Source organism: Hyperoodon ampullatus, assembly GCF_949752795.1.
Source record: "Hyperoodon ampullatus genome assembly, chromosome: 18".
NCBI classification, from domain to species: Eukaryota; Metazoa; Chordata; class Mammalia; order Artiodactyla; family Ziphiidae; genus Hyperoodon; species Hyperoodon ampullatus.
Genome location: NC_136931.1, coordinates 20,253,534 through 20,267,188, shown reverse-complemented (window position 1 = coordinate 20,267,188; position 13,655 = coordinate 20,253,534). Strand labels below are relative to the sequence as shown.

The 13,655-nt window shown below is 55.6% G+C and overlaps 1 protein-coding gene across 2 annotated transcripts in view; it reads right to left on the bottom strand.

Annotated features, from left to right (window-relative positions):
- Positions 1 to 2,391: 2,391 nt before the first annotated feature.
- TK2 (thymidine kinase 2) overlaps positions 2,392 to 13,655 on the bottom strand; it is a gene marked incomplete at its 5' end in the record, with an annotated part of 28,563 nt that continues 17,299 nt past the window's right edge. For both annotated transcript variants that reach the window (XM_079722977.1, XM_079722978.1), the window contains 4 exons: positions 2,392 to 2,930; positions 4,286 to 4,366; positions 7,047 to 7,126; positions 7,702 to 7,790. In XM_079722977.1, the coding sequence (XP_079579103.1) occupies positions 2,832 to 2,930; positions 4,286 to 4,366; positions 7,047 to 7,126; positions 7,702 to 7,790 (349 nt within the window). In that variant the 3' untranslated portion in view covers positions 2,392 to 2,831. The remainder of the gene's footprint in view (positions 2,931 to 4,285; positions 4,367 to 7,046; positions 7,127 to 7,701; positions 7,791 to 13,655) is intronic.

The following is a 13,655-nucleotide window of genomic DNA, read 5'->3' as shown; positions in this document are numbered from 1 at the left end:
TCAGGGTGAAGAGGCCAAGAGGATAAGCTTACTCATTCCGCAGATGTGTGAGCATTTGAAGTGAGCTCCCCCATCCGGCCCCAGGCTCTAAGAAAAACGAGGGCGATGCAGATTCCATAGCACCCAGGGGTAGACAGGTTTTGGAAACATCTCCTACCTGCTCTCAGAGCAATAAATACCTCAATCCTTCCTTCCACAGGTCAGATGGTGGGAGCCTGCGGGAGTCCCAGGAAGGGTCTCTGACTGATGCATTCCCCAGGCAGGGGGGCACTTCTCATCTAGGTGAGGGGCTCAGGTGGAAAGGAAGAAAAGGGGCAGGAAGAGAAAAAGAAAGGGAAAAACAAGCTGGGTGACAGCACTTCCCAGGGTCCACGTTTAGCAAGGGCCTGCCAAGCCCTGCCACACTCCTCACGGCCATTCCTGGGAGTCCCTGGGGAGTGCCTCCCTCTGCTCGAGGAACTGGGCCCCGTGCCTACCACATGCCATCTGCCCTTTCCCTGCCCTGGTTCTCAGCAGTGTTCATAACTGCTCTGTGACCCCTGCCACCACCAGCCCTGCCTGCCACATCGGGGAGAGCTAACCCTTGGTGGGCTGGGCTCTAGCCATTTCCTGTGACACCTCTGGGCTGGGAGATTTTTGCGACAAGCCCCAGTCACTGTGGGTACATATAGCATCCTCTCCAAGATGCCGGGGTAGGAGGACAGACAGCTCTTATGAACCTGGACATCCTCTGTTGGGAACACGGTGTTTAAAAATTAAAACATTACCTTGCTGGTACAAGGATGCTGCAGGGACCTAAAATCACTGGCATAGGAAGCACTCCAAAATTATCACCAGGTTTTTTTGTTTTTGTTTTTTGCTATACGCCGGCCTCTCACTGTTGTGGCCTCTCCCGTTGCGGACTCTCCCGTTGCGGAGCACAGGCTCCGGACGCGCAGGTTCAGCGGCCATGGCTCATGGGCCCAGCCGCTCCGCGGCACGTGGGATCTTCCCGGACCAGGGCACGAACCCGTGTCCCCTGCATCGGCAGGCGGATTCTCAACCACTGCACCACCAGGGAAGCCCAATCACCAGGTTTTAAGTGAAGGATTTATTGGCTATCACAGAGCAAGATTTTTTTTTAAATCACATTTCCCCCAAAACAGATGCTCAAATTGAGGGGAAATTGGACTGTTTGTTTGCAAAGGCCCAAAGATGGTCCCAGCATGTCCAGATGCCTGGCAGCAGAGGCGCTGCCTCCCCCAGGTTTCTAGTCCATCACCAACATCTGGGCTGAGAGACACGTCCCCACCGGACTGCCACCCTCACCCTGTGCACACAGCCCAGGAGTCAGTCCAGCCAGAAAGGGCCGGAAGCCAGAGTGCTGCCCTCCTAGCGCTGCCTCTGGGCCCGGGCCACCAGGGGCACCTGTCACCTATGTAGCGTCAGAGAATTACATGCACAGGTGCCACACTCACACAGAGGCTGGGACGAGGCCTTCCAACCTTCAGGTACACCAACCGCCACTCGGGAGAGGCCAAGGCCTCTTTCCCCAAGTTCATAATCAATCATTCCCCGTGTCTGCAACAGCCTTCTGGAAGCTCTCTCCACCCACCTCCAAAATTCAGGAGCTCCAGTGCTCCAAGAGCCTTTGCTTGCCAGCCCCAACTTTCCTGCCCAGACTGTCCCCAAAGAGAATGTTCTTCCTTTCTCTTGCTTCCTACTTGACTCAGGAGACAGCCGTCCTTCAGTGCATTGTTACAGCTGAGCGGAGATAAGATATTCTCTGAACTAATAAAGATGGTTCATGCCCTAGGGCCCATGGTGTCCCTTTGGATGGAAAAACATTTCAAAAAGACGTAAGGCCACTGTGTTTCTCCCCTGGGCCACAAACTCCCAGGAATTCCAAGGGTGAAGCTCCTCACACAGGCCACTATGGAGGAAGGGAGCCTCAGAAGCCAGGCTGGCAGCCCCTTGCCCAGCACAGCACTGGGCACACCAGCGTGGCGCCAAAGGCCATTGCCCTGCCACGGAATCGGCAGCAGCTCAAGCAGGACCTTCATCACCAAGGAGACCGAGCACCATTCAGGAGCCAAACCACGATTCTCCTAAGGACGGGGACGTCCCGATGACGAGGTGGTAAGTACCACATCAGCCTCATGCTAGTGAACCACTGAACGCTGGGCTCGAGCCAAATACTGCACAATTTTGTGAAAGTCTAGAAATGCTAACTGTCCTCAGGAGCTGCTCAAATCAGGAGAAAATGATGATGCTGGCTGCATGCACCACTACCCCCCCCACACACACACACTCCCACACACGTGTGGGGCTCTCCAGCAGGGAAGGCAGGGCTCTTGGGATGAGGCAGCCTGGGGCAAGAGATTGATGTTTGAGAGTCACCAGAAGTCTGAATGGTGCTGACTCCACTGTCACTGGCTGTGTGACCCCGGGGAGTCCCTTAGCCTGTCTGAGCTTCAACTTCCTCCCCTGGGATGTAACACCACTACCTCGCCGTCAAGGATGGTCTGAAGGGCTAGAGACCATGAGCCCAGGGTCAGTCAGGTGGCTCTTCCATAACTTAGAGGGATGCAGAGGTGGGAAACCACCGGGAGAAGCACCGGGGGAATGCAAGGCTGCGACACCAAAGGGCCGCGACAAACCCATTGGTCCCATCATGTCATTTACCCACGAGGGCCAGAATCCCAGGATAAAGACACTGGCAAAGGAGAGAAGACCATTAGGAAGACAAATGTGCCCAGATAGAAAGCCCTCCTGAGAGTGGATTGTTCCAAATTGCTCGTGAGAGCTAACTTGGCAGCAGCGGGCATTTCTCTGGCATGATCTTCCCCGTCCTATGGACCAAGCTTCCGATCCTCTGGAATTAGTATTCGGTGCCGGTTTTGTTCAAAGAGTTCTAACATTTTCTCCATGTCGTGGTCAGCCTCAATCACCTGGAAATTAAACACACAGGTCACAGGGCTGCCCCTGACCTCAACATCAGCCTCCCTTCACTGATGAAGAGAGAGAGACGGGGGCAGGCAGGATGAGGCAGGGAGAGGCAGGGAAGCCCAAGGTCACAGGCAGAGAAAAAGGAAGGTTAGGGCCAAACAGCTCCCATTACTAGGTCAATCCACATTCTCAACTATATTTTCACTTAAGAATCCACGATAGTTGTCCCTGCGACAAGCTCATGAATGATTTTTTTTTTTTTTTTTTTTTTTTGCGGTATGTGGGCCTCTCACTGTTGTGGCCTCTCCCATTGCGGAGCACAGGCTCCGGACGCGCAGGCTCAGCGGCCATGGCTCACGGACCCAGCCACTCCGCGGCATGTGGGATCTTCCCGGACCGCGGCACGAACCCGTGTCCCCTGCATTGGCAGGCGGACTCTCAACCACTGCGCCACCAGGGAAGCCCCAGCATGAATGATTTTTTAATCATCATTTGATATCAATCATTTTTCTATAATGAGGAGAAAAAAATAAATTTTCTTTTAAAATCCAGTACAGTAGTATCTCACTTTCCAGCAACCTCACTGCCTGGAAGAGCCATGAGTACAGCATTTGAGCAGCTCAGACAGATGTCTCCAAGGCCATGCACACAAGTTTGTGCACGGCCCTCCCTCAGATCCCACACCGTACACGCGTTCCTGACAGTCCGAGGGACCCAACGGCCTGCCTAAAGAAAGTCGGCAGCAGCAAATCAGAAAACGAGGGGACAAGGAAGTGGGGAAACACTGACGGGGCAGAAGCATCAACACAGTTAGAAATGGTGAGTGCCAGCAGGAGAAAGGAGGGTAAAAAGCAAACACGGGAATTCAAAGGCATTAGTAGTCTGGGGCAAACAGTCCTACACACCTCAGCACCTCCTAAGGGGGCATCATTGTGTGACAGACCAGAACAGCAACTGACGTTCCTTCAGATGCCCTGGGTCACCAAGAAAAGGTGCAATGAGGCTTTGGGCCTGCCACCCACTGGAGAAGGGACGGGCATGTCAGAAAGACCAACACCCCAAGCGGTTAAGGCCAAAACCCAGGTCCAGGGGCTCCAGCCATCTGGAACACTCCTTTGCTGACAATGCTGGATAAGTGAGATGCTACTGTGCCACCGGTGTAATGACACTGGGACAGGTCACCTTCTCTCAGTTCTGTCCAGCTCACTAAGGCTCAGTCCAGGATGGGGACTGTGAGACAGAGTCCCTTCCACCCTCCCCGCTTCCTTCTTTCAAATTCTCCAGCTGCAGAGTGGCCGACATCCCCCGAGTCGCTCCTCCTTCTAGAAAAGTCTCCCGCCCTGTTAGGGGGGCTTACCAGAACAGGGGCCGCCACAGGGAAAAGGCTCCCTTTGATGAGCCACTCTTCGTACAGGTGGTGAATAGCATCCAGGTATTCCTGCCGGAGGGGGGAAAAATGCAAGGGCCGTCGGGAGAACATAGGGAGCAGACCTCTCCCCTCCAGGGGTCTCAGGGGCAGGTTAGGTGAATGTCAATGACCACAGGGCAGTGGCTTGGACTAAGGACCTACAACAGCCAACCTGGCTCGGGTGGACAATGATAAACGCGGCCAAGCACTCTGCCAGCCAGCCCAGGTGTCGCAACAGTCAGAAGCGTCCCTCTGGCCACCTGCCCAGCCCTCCAGCGCACTCTGCTCCTCTGGCACTTTGGACGCATCCTCCCACCTGGCTGCTCTGGTTTCCTGCCACTTCGCCATCAGCAGGGCCTCTGTTCCTTCACGGGGGCCTGGGAAGCCTCTGAACCTTCCCACCGTCCTTCCCACCAAGAGGACTATGGCCCTCACTGGCCCAGGAGCCCCACTCGGCTGCTCTCACCCCAACAGACAACTTGTAACCTATGGATCCTTGAAAGCTTAAGGGCCAACTTCAGAAGGAGGACAAGGTGCAACGCAAGGGAAAAGAGGCCCAGACCCGCCCCTAAGGCATCCATGCCTGCGCATCCGGTAGGACTGGACGGCACTCTCCCACAAGCAGGCCCCGGTGCTCTCGGCAGCCGGCAAACACTTCCTCAAGCAGCAATCTACTCCCAGCCCTGAGGCTCTCGGGTAAACCACACTGCTGCCTCTTTATCCACCACCACGTTCTCCCTTGGCAACAAGAGACTTGTCCTGGAGGCCTTGTCAAAACCATTAAGACAATGTCCTCAACAATGACTTGGACAACTCCAGATTTGTCCCTTCTTCCGAACATCTGGGTCACTGCACAGAGCTGCCGTGCCCCATCCCAGCTTGGTCCAGCCCCGCCCCATTTCACCCTTCCTCTAATCACTCCTGTCTCCAGATTTCAAAGCAGCTGCCCAGAACGAGGCCTGGGCCTTCATGGCTGGAATCCACCTTGCTAGTGCCTGGGGCAAACAAGGCTGGGTGGGCCTCAGGAGCTGGACTGGCCTTCTAGGACCCCAGTCCAGTCCATCCTGGGCTCAGACCCCCATGATATCCCAGTAAATGCTTGCCCAGCCTCTGTCTGTGTACTTCCAGTGGCATTCACATGGGGCATTCCGATCAATATTAACTGAGCAACCCCTAGGTGCCAAGGCCTGGGACACATTCTAGGGATGCAGAGGGAATAAGATCTAATCTTAAAAAGTTCATGGTAGTTTTCTGAGGGATGGGGAGCAAACACATAAAGAAATGTTTCAGAATATTTGTCCTAATGGCTGTGATCATAATAAGCACAGAGGTTGGGGGACCACAATAGAGGGAAGGTCAGAGAAAGCTTCTTGGAGGAGGTGACACCTGAGGCAAAAGAAACCACTATGGCAAAGGTACATTTCTGTAACTCCCTGGTGAGGGGTGGGGGGAGCGGGAGAGGGATCAGGAGAGGGGAGAGGGGAGAGGGGAGGGGGGAGGGGGGAGGGGGGAGGGGGGAGGGGGGAGAGGGGAGAGGGGAGAGGGGAAGGGGAAGGGGAGGGGGAGGGGGAGGGGGAGGGGAGGGGGGAGGGGGGAGGGGGGAGGGGGAGGGGGAGGGAGGGGGAGGGGGGGAGGGGGAGGGGGGAGGGGGAGGGGAGGGGGAGGGGGGAGAGGGGAGGGAGGAGGGGGGAGAGGGGAGGGGGGAGGGGGAGAGGGGAGGGGGAGGGGAGGGGGGAGAGGGAGAGGGGAGGGAGAGGGGAGGGGGAGAGGGGAGAGGGGGAGAGGGGAGAGGGGAGGGGGGAGAGGGGAGGGGGGAGGGGAGGGGAGGGGGGAGAGGGAGGGGAGGGGGGAGGGGGGAGAGGGGAGAGGGGAGAGGGAGAGGGGAAGGGGAGGGGGGAGGGGGGAGAGGGGAGAGGGGAGAGGGAGAGGGGAAGGGGAGGGGGGAGGGGGAGAGAGGGGAAGAGAGAAAGAGAGAGCATGTGTAGCCACAACTAGTTCTTTATGGCCAGAGCATGAAAGGCAGGGAGTGGAAGGGGATGAAGCCAATCATGCAGGATCTCGGATGGCATGCTACAAGTGGGGACTTTATCCTAGACAGTGGTGAGGCACTGAAGAGGGTGGGGTTAGGGAATTGCATGCGTGGTGTTCTGTACTGGGAACATCACCCAAGCAGCAGTGTGGAGGATGGATTTCTGAGGGGGATGTGGATAGTGAGGGACCAGGGCAAGGAGAGCAGTCCAAGCCTGTTAGACAGCCCTGACTAGAGTTGATGTGGTCCTGAGCCAGAACCCAGAAGGGTGAAGCACTGGGCAGACACTAGAGTTTCACCTCCCAGCCAGCCAGGCACTGTGCCAAGCACTGGCAATGCAGCAGCGAGCAAGTGGGCACGTCCTAGCGAGGATCCAGGGGACGGCACAAAGGCAAGCAATTTTCAGGAGGTGGACCAAACAAGCCCTGGGGACACCTGGGCGGGAACGGGAGAAGGGACGCCTCTGAGCCCCGGGGGTGCCCAGCATTGAGTCTGGGGCCACAGGAAGTAAAGCAGACCTGGACACCGCACAGGGTCTCCAGCTCAGAGGAAGTCAGAGTTCACCCTCCAACGTGCTCAGTTCCTGTTTCTCTCCCTGCAACAACAGCACAATGATCTCACAGAGGGTGGGGCCAGGATGGGATGAAGTTGCACCTTTCCCCGGGTTAAAGGGGCTCTTACCAGTGGAATGACCTTCTCCTCTTCCCTGCATCTCATTTTTAGCCTCTGGTAACAGGTCTCAGGAGTGGTCTGGAGATAAACTGAGATTTTAAAAAACATGTATGTGGCTTTAATTACTCTGTTCATGGCTTAGAAGTGAAAGTGAGGGGTAGGGGGAAGGAAGGCGTGTGGGCAAGGCGTGGAGAGAAACATCTGCCAGCAGCCCTGAGCAGGAGAGGCAGACCAGCTGTGTGGCCAAACAGGCATCTTGACCCTCATCCTGACTTTCATTCTCTTTCCATGTCACCAGCCCCACTGGGTCACTGTGAAGCTGAATAGGTTCCGTACATTGACAGAGCTTAGCACAGGGCCTGGCAGCCGGCCTGTCTCAATAACTGTCCAGGTTCTGTCCCTCCTCCCTCCTTTACAAACTAGAAAAAAACCCATCATATCACAATGGACCGAGGGGAAAGCAGTTTGAGGGACTGGCTAGGGTGCTTCTCCAGGAGGGACCAAAAGCCCCAGATTCTATCTGCCCTTTGGGAGAAGGCTGAGTCAAGGTAGGGGAAGAATCGCTCATGGTGAGGGCCCTGCCCACCACCCCTGCTGCTTGGGGCCCAGCCAACCACCTCCTCACTGGGCCCAGGGGAGGGAGGCCAGGGAGGGACTATCTCACCTATCAAGTCAACGGACACGTCGATGTTCCTCACAATCCAGTCAAACCATTCCGACAGGACCACATAGTCCACTTCAGGCATCTTCCCACTGTAACGAGAGTTGTAAGGGTTTTATTATCCCATGAGAAAGTTCCTGGGCTGTGCCATTCCCCCAAAACATCTGGGCACTGCTTTTATTGAAAGGGAACTGCCAAGGGCACCATGACATAGTGTGATCACATGATACTGGGCGGGTAGTGATGACAAGGACCCGAAACCTCCCGACCTCCTGCTGCCCAGGGACAGTTGATGGTATAATGCAGCAAGTATCTTGGCACTGCCCGAAGGGAGAATTCATTTGGGATTTGAACTCCAAGCCAAGGAAGGGGCTATGAAGCCTGTCCCCTGAGAACACGGACAGCGCTCAGGCTGGGAGGTGGAAGAGCAAACCCGTTTCACTTCTAGAAATTTATTTTGTGGAAATAATCGTGGATGTCCTCCGTAGCACTATTTAAAAAATAATGAAAAACTAAATCATGGTACATCTATCTAACAGAAAACCACACAGCAACTGAAAGATGATGCTATAAAATAAAATTTAATGACATGGAAAATGCTCATAATCAAATTCTCATTATTCAATGAAAACAGGAGGATATAAAACTGTGCATATAGCACGACCCAACCATACTTTCAAGAGTATTCATCCACACATTTTGAAAGGAGACTGGAAAGAAAACCACCAAAAGGTTAACAGTGCTTTTCTCTGAACTGTAGGACTACGGGAGACATTTTTTTCTTTATCTCTTTCTGTATTTTCCAAAATTTAACAACATACTAGTTCTCAATTCGGGGCGGGGGTGGGGGGAAAATGACTACGTATTTAAAATGATAACTGAAAAAGAAAGAAAGGAAGAAGAAGCCCACAAGTGAGAGAGACCTGGCGTCTGTCCTCTGACCTGGAGGAAATGAGCAGGGAAGAGCGGGAGGAGGGGCAGCAGCTGGAGGAAACAAACCAGGCAGCTGCGGGGTGACTCTCAAAGGCCCAGGAGAGGAACTCCTTTCAACATCCTCCACCCGTCTTGAATATCATCTTGGATCCACTCAGAACTGGGTTTGGCAAGGTGGGCTACGGGCGAGTGGACGTGCCTGAGCTGTGTGCAGCTGGGGGTCTTCTGACTGTTGACTAAAGAAGGGGAGGCGGGGAAAAGAGGCCAGTGGAGCGGGTGGTTTGCAGCTGCCCCCGCCATGGGTGGTGAACTGACTCCCACCTGGGGGAGGGGGAAGGATGGGCATGAAGGAAGGCGCTCTTAAGATGACAAGCTCAAGCAGCCCTGCCTGGGGGCCCAAACGATGGGGCGGGGCACAGACTGGAGGGGGACATCCTCCCCTAGTCCCTGAGACCACCAGACGCCCTCAGCGCAGAAGAGCTGTGCCTGGCAGAACAGCAGGAAAATGCACGGTGCCCGGGAGAACAGCAGGGGCAGACGGGCAGTTGTCGGCGCCTTGAGGGGTCTCAGGCATCAGACTTCAGCAGGGAGACCAGAGCAGACTAATGTGTGAGGACCAGCACCCGCCCCCACGAATAAGTGGGGGAGGCTTTGTAGGGGAGGGCAGAGGGAGGAAGTCCCAGGACACTGCAGAAGGGCCCAAAATTCAGATACTAAAGGTAACAACTTTGTGATCACACACAGCTCATGTGGTTGCCTGTCCCCCAATTCTTTCCTCCTACCTCCTTAAAAGTAGCCCATGATCTATTCAGGGTCCATCCCACAGGCCTGAGTGTTCAGGGAAACCTGACCCCAGCCCAAGCTTCAGAGTAAACCAACTGGTCTGAGGGACGTCCTCTCCGCTGGCCAGCGTGAGTTGATCAGCCCAGGCCGAAGGGCCCAACCTGACCAGTGAGACATGAGAGAGGTTTGCTGGGGTTTATGGAAACCATGCTTCCTCATGCTTAGAAGAGAGAGCCACTGGCAAGACATCCACCCTCTGGCCAGCAATTAGAAGCCCGGTTCTGCCACAGGCATTGTGTCATCAAGAGGGAATCATATTGAGGACACCCACAAGACAGAGCAGGAAAACAGAGAGAAACAGCACTAGGGCCACCGAATGAAACCAACCCCAAAGCCTGCTGTTAAGACAGCCCGTAACAACCTCAGTGTTCAGGCCACTTTGAGCTGGGCTGCAGTCAGCTGCAGCTGAGAGTATTTGACATTCAGACACCAAACCACTCTTCTTGACATGTTTTCCTTCTCTGGAGCAAAGCTGACTCCGAGGGAATGAGGATTTGCCAAAAAGAAGCTGCTGATCAGCCCCACTCGCTCCACCAAACACGCAGCCTGGGCACACAGCACAGACTGGCAACTCAAGGGTGTGGGCCGGTGAGCAGCACGCGTGGAGGGAAAGTTGCCCAACAGCCTCCCACGTCATGGACGCTGGACAGTTGGTGTGAGACTGCCCCTGAGGACTTCACCGGTGACGGTAAGGCTCAAGGGAGGTTCTGTCAAATCCCAGAGCTGGGAGGATACCCTTAGCTGTGGCCACCGAACTGAGTCACAATTCAGGACACAGGCAGCACAGTGTTAACTAAAACCAAACCAACTGACACCACACAAAGTGCTGGGGGCTGAGAGCCGCTGCTCTGCTGGAACTCGGCCCCAGGTGGTCTCAGGACACCTCCTGGGTGGCTCAGGAACCTCCCATTCCCACCTGGCCCAGGCAAACCTGGGAGGAAGCAGGTCCTCCCTTCCCGATGCTCTCCTTAGAGGTCCTCTAGGCGGCTCCGGGGCAGCCTCCTTGAGGGCAGGGTCGGCAGGCAGACCTCCAGAAAACCCTTCCAAGACTGCCAGGAGCCACGTGCTGGGGGGTCCAGGACAACTGGCCACCGGCTGAGCGGAGTGAGGAAACGGAAGCTGCCTTCCATGATCCTGAGGCATGTCAGGCAGCGGGCGCTGTTTTATCTGTATCTGCAGTTTTCCTCCTAGGAATCTGCCCGGCTCCTCCTGTGTCTGCCTCGAGAATGGGGCGCCCAGCACCACCACCAAGGCACTGCTTTTATTTCCACAAAACACACAGAGGGCAGCACCTCTCTGCAGACCCACCAACGGTGGACTGAGGGGGTTTCACGGTGCCTTCCCCTTATCCTAGGGGGGCAAAATTGAGGTCACGGGTCCACACGAATCCTGCTGTTTTGTCTGGCACGGTTTGCTGTTGCCTTCCCCCTGAGGCCCAGAGAGCATGGGTTAAAACTGAAATCACACACTCAAATGCCAGCCTCCTTGTACACATGACTTTCTTTTGTTTCTCACAAGACCTTGTGAGGTCAATTTTAGCCCCAACTTATAGATGAGGAAAACTGAGGCCCAGAGAAGCTCAGCCCAGCTCTGAGCCAGGGACTGAAGCCTGGCTCTCGGTGGCCCCCAAACCCATATGCTCCTGGCTGCACCACGTGCCCCAACCCCACCTGCCCCATCTGTCAGCTGAGGGGGCTGCCCCTGGGCCCGTCCAGTGTCTCTCTAGCCTCAGCCTGAGGAAAGCCACCGCTCGCAGGCCCATGACACAGGCAGTGAGTCCCCAGTCCGGCCATGAGTGAGGAGGAGTCCAAGCCCCAGGGCCCATCAGGACAGCAGGAGGACCCGCCTGTTGTTCCAAACGCAGGGTCTTAATGGATGTCCGCAACCCGCTGCCCCAGGTGAGTCAGTGTGTCACTTCCCCAGCTGGGCCCCATGCAATTCCCTTCCTTCTATTCTTAGAAAACACCAACCAGGCAATCCTGTAAAACCTTTGTGTTCAATTAGCCCACAGGGTCGGGCCACACAGTGGCCTGCGTGGCCGCTTTAGCTGCCTGAGTCTTTGTCGCCACCTTCAGCTGTTCATTCCAGCACAGTGCCCACACCTCAGAAGTCCTTCAGGTTCTTTAAGTCTTTAAGGAGACTGTGGAACCAGAATCTTCCTTGGTGGCGATTAACCCCTGGTGGCATAACTGCATATATGTTCTGCCCACCCCAAACTAGCTGGGGTGAGGATGGGGGCGGAAGAGGCGGGTCTGTCCCTGGAGGAGCTCCTCACTCGTCCGAGGCCCAAAAGGCAAGAAAGCCCTTCCAGAAATTTGGCTTTGGGGGATGCAGAATTGCAGAACGTGGGCTTTTCTGTGCACCCGAGCCTGCAACTGCAGACAGCAAAGCCACGCCTACTGTCCTTCCTTCCATCCCAGTCCCTCCAGATTCCAAGCCAAGGCTGCAGGGGCTTCTGTGAAAGAGAAAAGGACCAACCCCCAGGCTGAAGGGACAGCGGCCATGCAGCCCCTGCCTTGTGTAAGGGCTGTCCCCACACAAGCTCCCAGGCAAGAGCTGACACCCCACACAAGCCGTCTTGCGGTTCCCAGTACCCAGCCGAACTTCCACAGGTGGGAACCAAAACATCCTATTCTGGGTATGAGCAAAGGATCCAGCCAAACCCAGTTCTAGGCGTCATTTGGTTTAGGCTCAAAATGATGGTAATCTGTATTTGGGGGGCATGGAAACATCTACTTTGGCAGCACCGCTTCACTGTGGAAGGCCCACTGCATGGAGAGAAGCTGGGTTTCTAACGAAAGTGACCAAGAAGAAAGCCCACATCCTACCCTTCCTCCCACCTGTCACTTCTTTAGCTCTGGCTAGAAATGCTGTTTACTGTGCCTCCAAAAAGAAAACCTCTGGCCTACAGCTGCCTCACTCCTGACCTAGGAATACACCCAGAGACCCTGAAAACAAAGGTAATACAACAAAACCCCCAACAACCAAAATCTTAAGCCACAAATGTGAAATGAAGAAACTGCAAGTGGTGCAGGAAGCTGAGGAAATCCTGCTCCATGAAGAACTTTCACTCTGGCTGGCCACCTGCCCCACTGCCCCCCACAAAGACAGCCCGCAGGTCTTGCTTTCAACGACCCCTAAGGCCCAGGTGAGGCCCCAAGGAAGCCACGGGGCAAAACTCCCAGGGGAAAGGACCATGATTGGCACAGACAGCCCCTTGCAGGCCACCTGGCTGCTGCCTTCTTCGGAGGCTGCCCCTCCAAGTGTGACGCCAACCAGCAGGATGATAGCTACCCAGGGTGCTTGTCTGCTAGAAATGCAGGCTCTCGGGCCCCACCCGGGAAGCAGCATGGGTGCATTAACAAGACGCACGGAGTCTGTGGGAGAAGCTGAGTGTAGGGCCTGGGTGGAAAGGGGCAGAGGCCTGGTCCCCCGGAGCCAGCACACTGGGGGCTCCCCTGGGCCTGAAGCCTCTGGCCTTACAGAGAGAAATCTAGATGTCTCACCACTTCCTCCTTCACCGCTGCCCCACAGAGCAGTGTGCAGGTCAGCCCCCCGGTCAGTTTCCTGCCCAACCAGGAAGGAGCAAGGCCTTCGAAACCCACGTGGTTCCTGATCTGCCAATCACGGTCAACAGTGCCCCCCTCAGTGCTGCCTGGAGGGTTCAAACGGAAGGACAGTAACTGCAGCTCCTGCCCACGGGTCCCTGCCCTGCCCCTCAACCACATGAGCCATGCCTACTCTCAGATAAGCTGGACCAGTCCCACAAGTGAATGGCCTGCACTGGGAAGGTGCCTCTTGGTGTCCCTGCCCTTGGATCTCTGCCGCCCAAACTCAGGCTCTCTGGGGAGTGTGGCTGAGTGAGGGGGACTCCCAGCCACGTGCTGAGCACACCAGTTGTTACAATCACAAGGATATGTTATGGGATAGAATGCAAAGACTTCGAAGAGAAGTCTTCAAAGAAATTTCCAGTTAGTTAGCCGGCTGCTTCGGGTACGCAGGCTGGGAAAACCTGCAGGGAAGCGGCCGCCTGGGTGAGCGTTTCTCTGCCTTTGGAGACTTCAGGGAAAGGGTTTGAGGAGCACTGCCTTCTCCCATCTCCCTGAAACCAAAGTGGCAGATGGCCTGGCCCCCAGGGTGCCACGGTGATCCCTCGGGCCAACCCACAGCCTTTGGGCTCC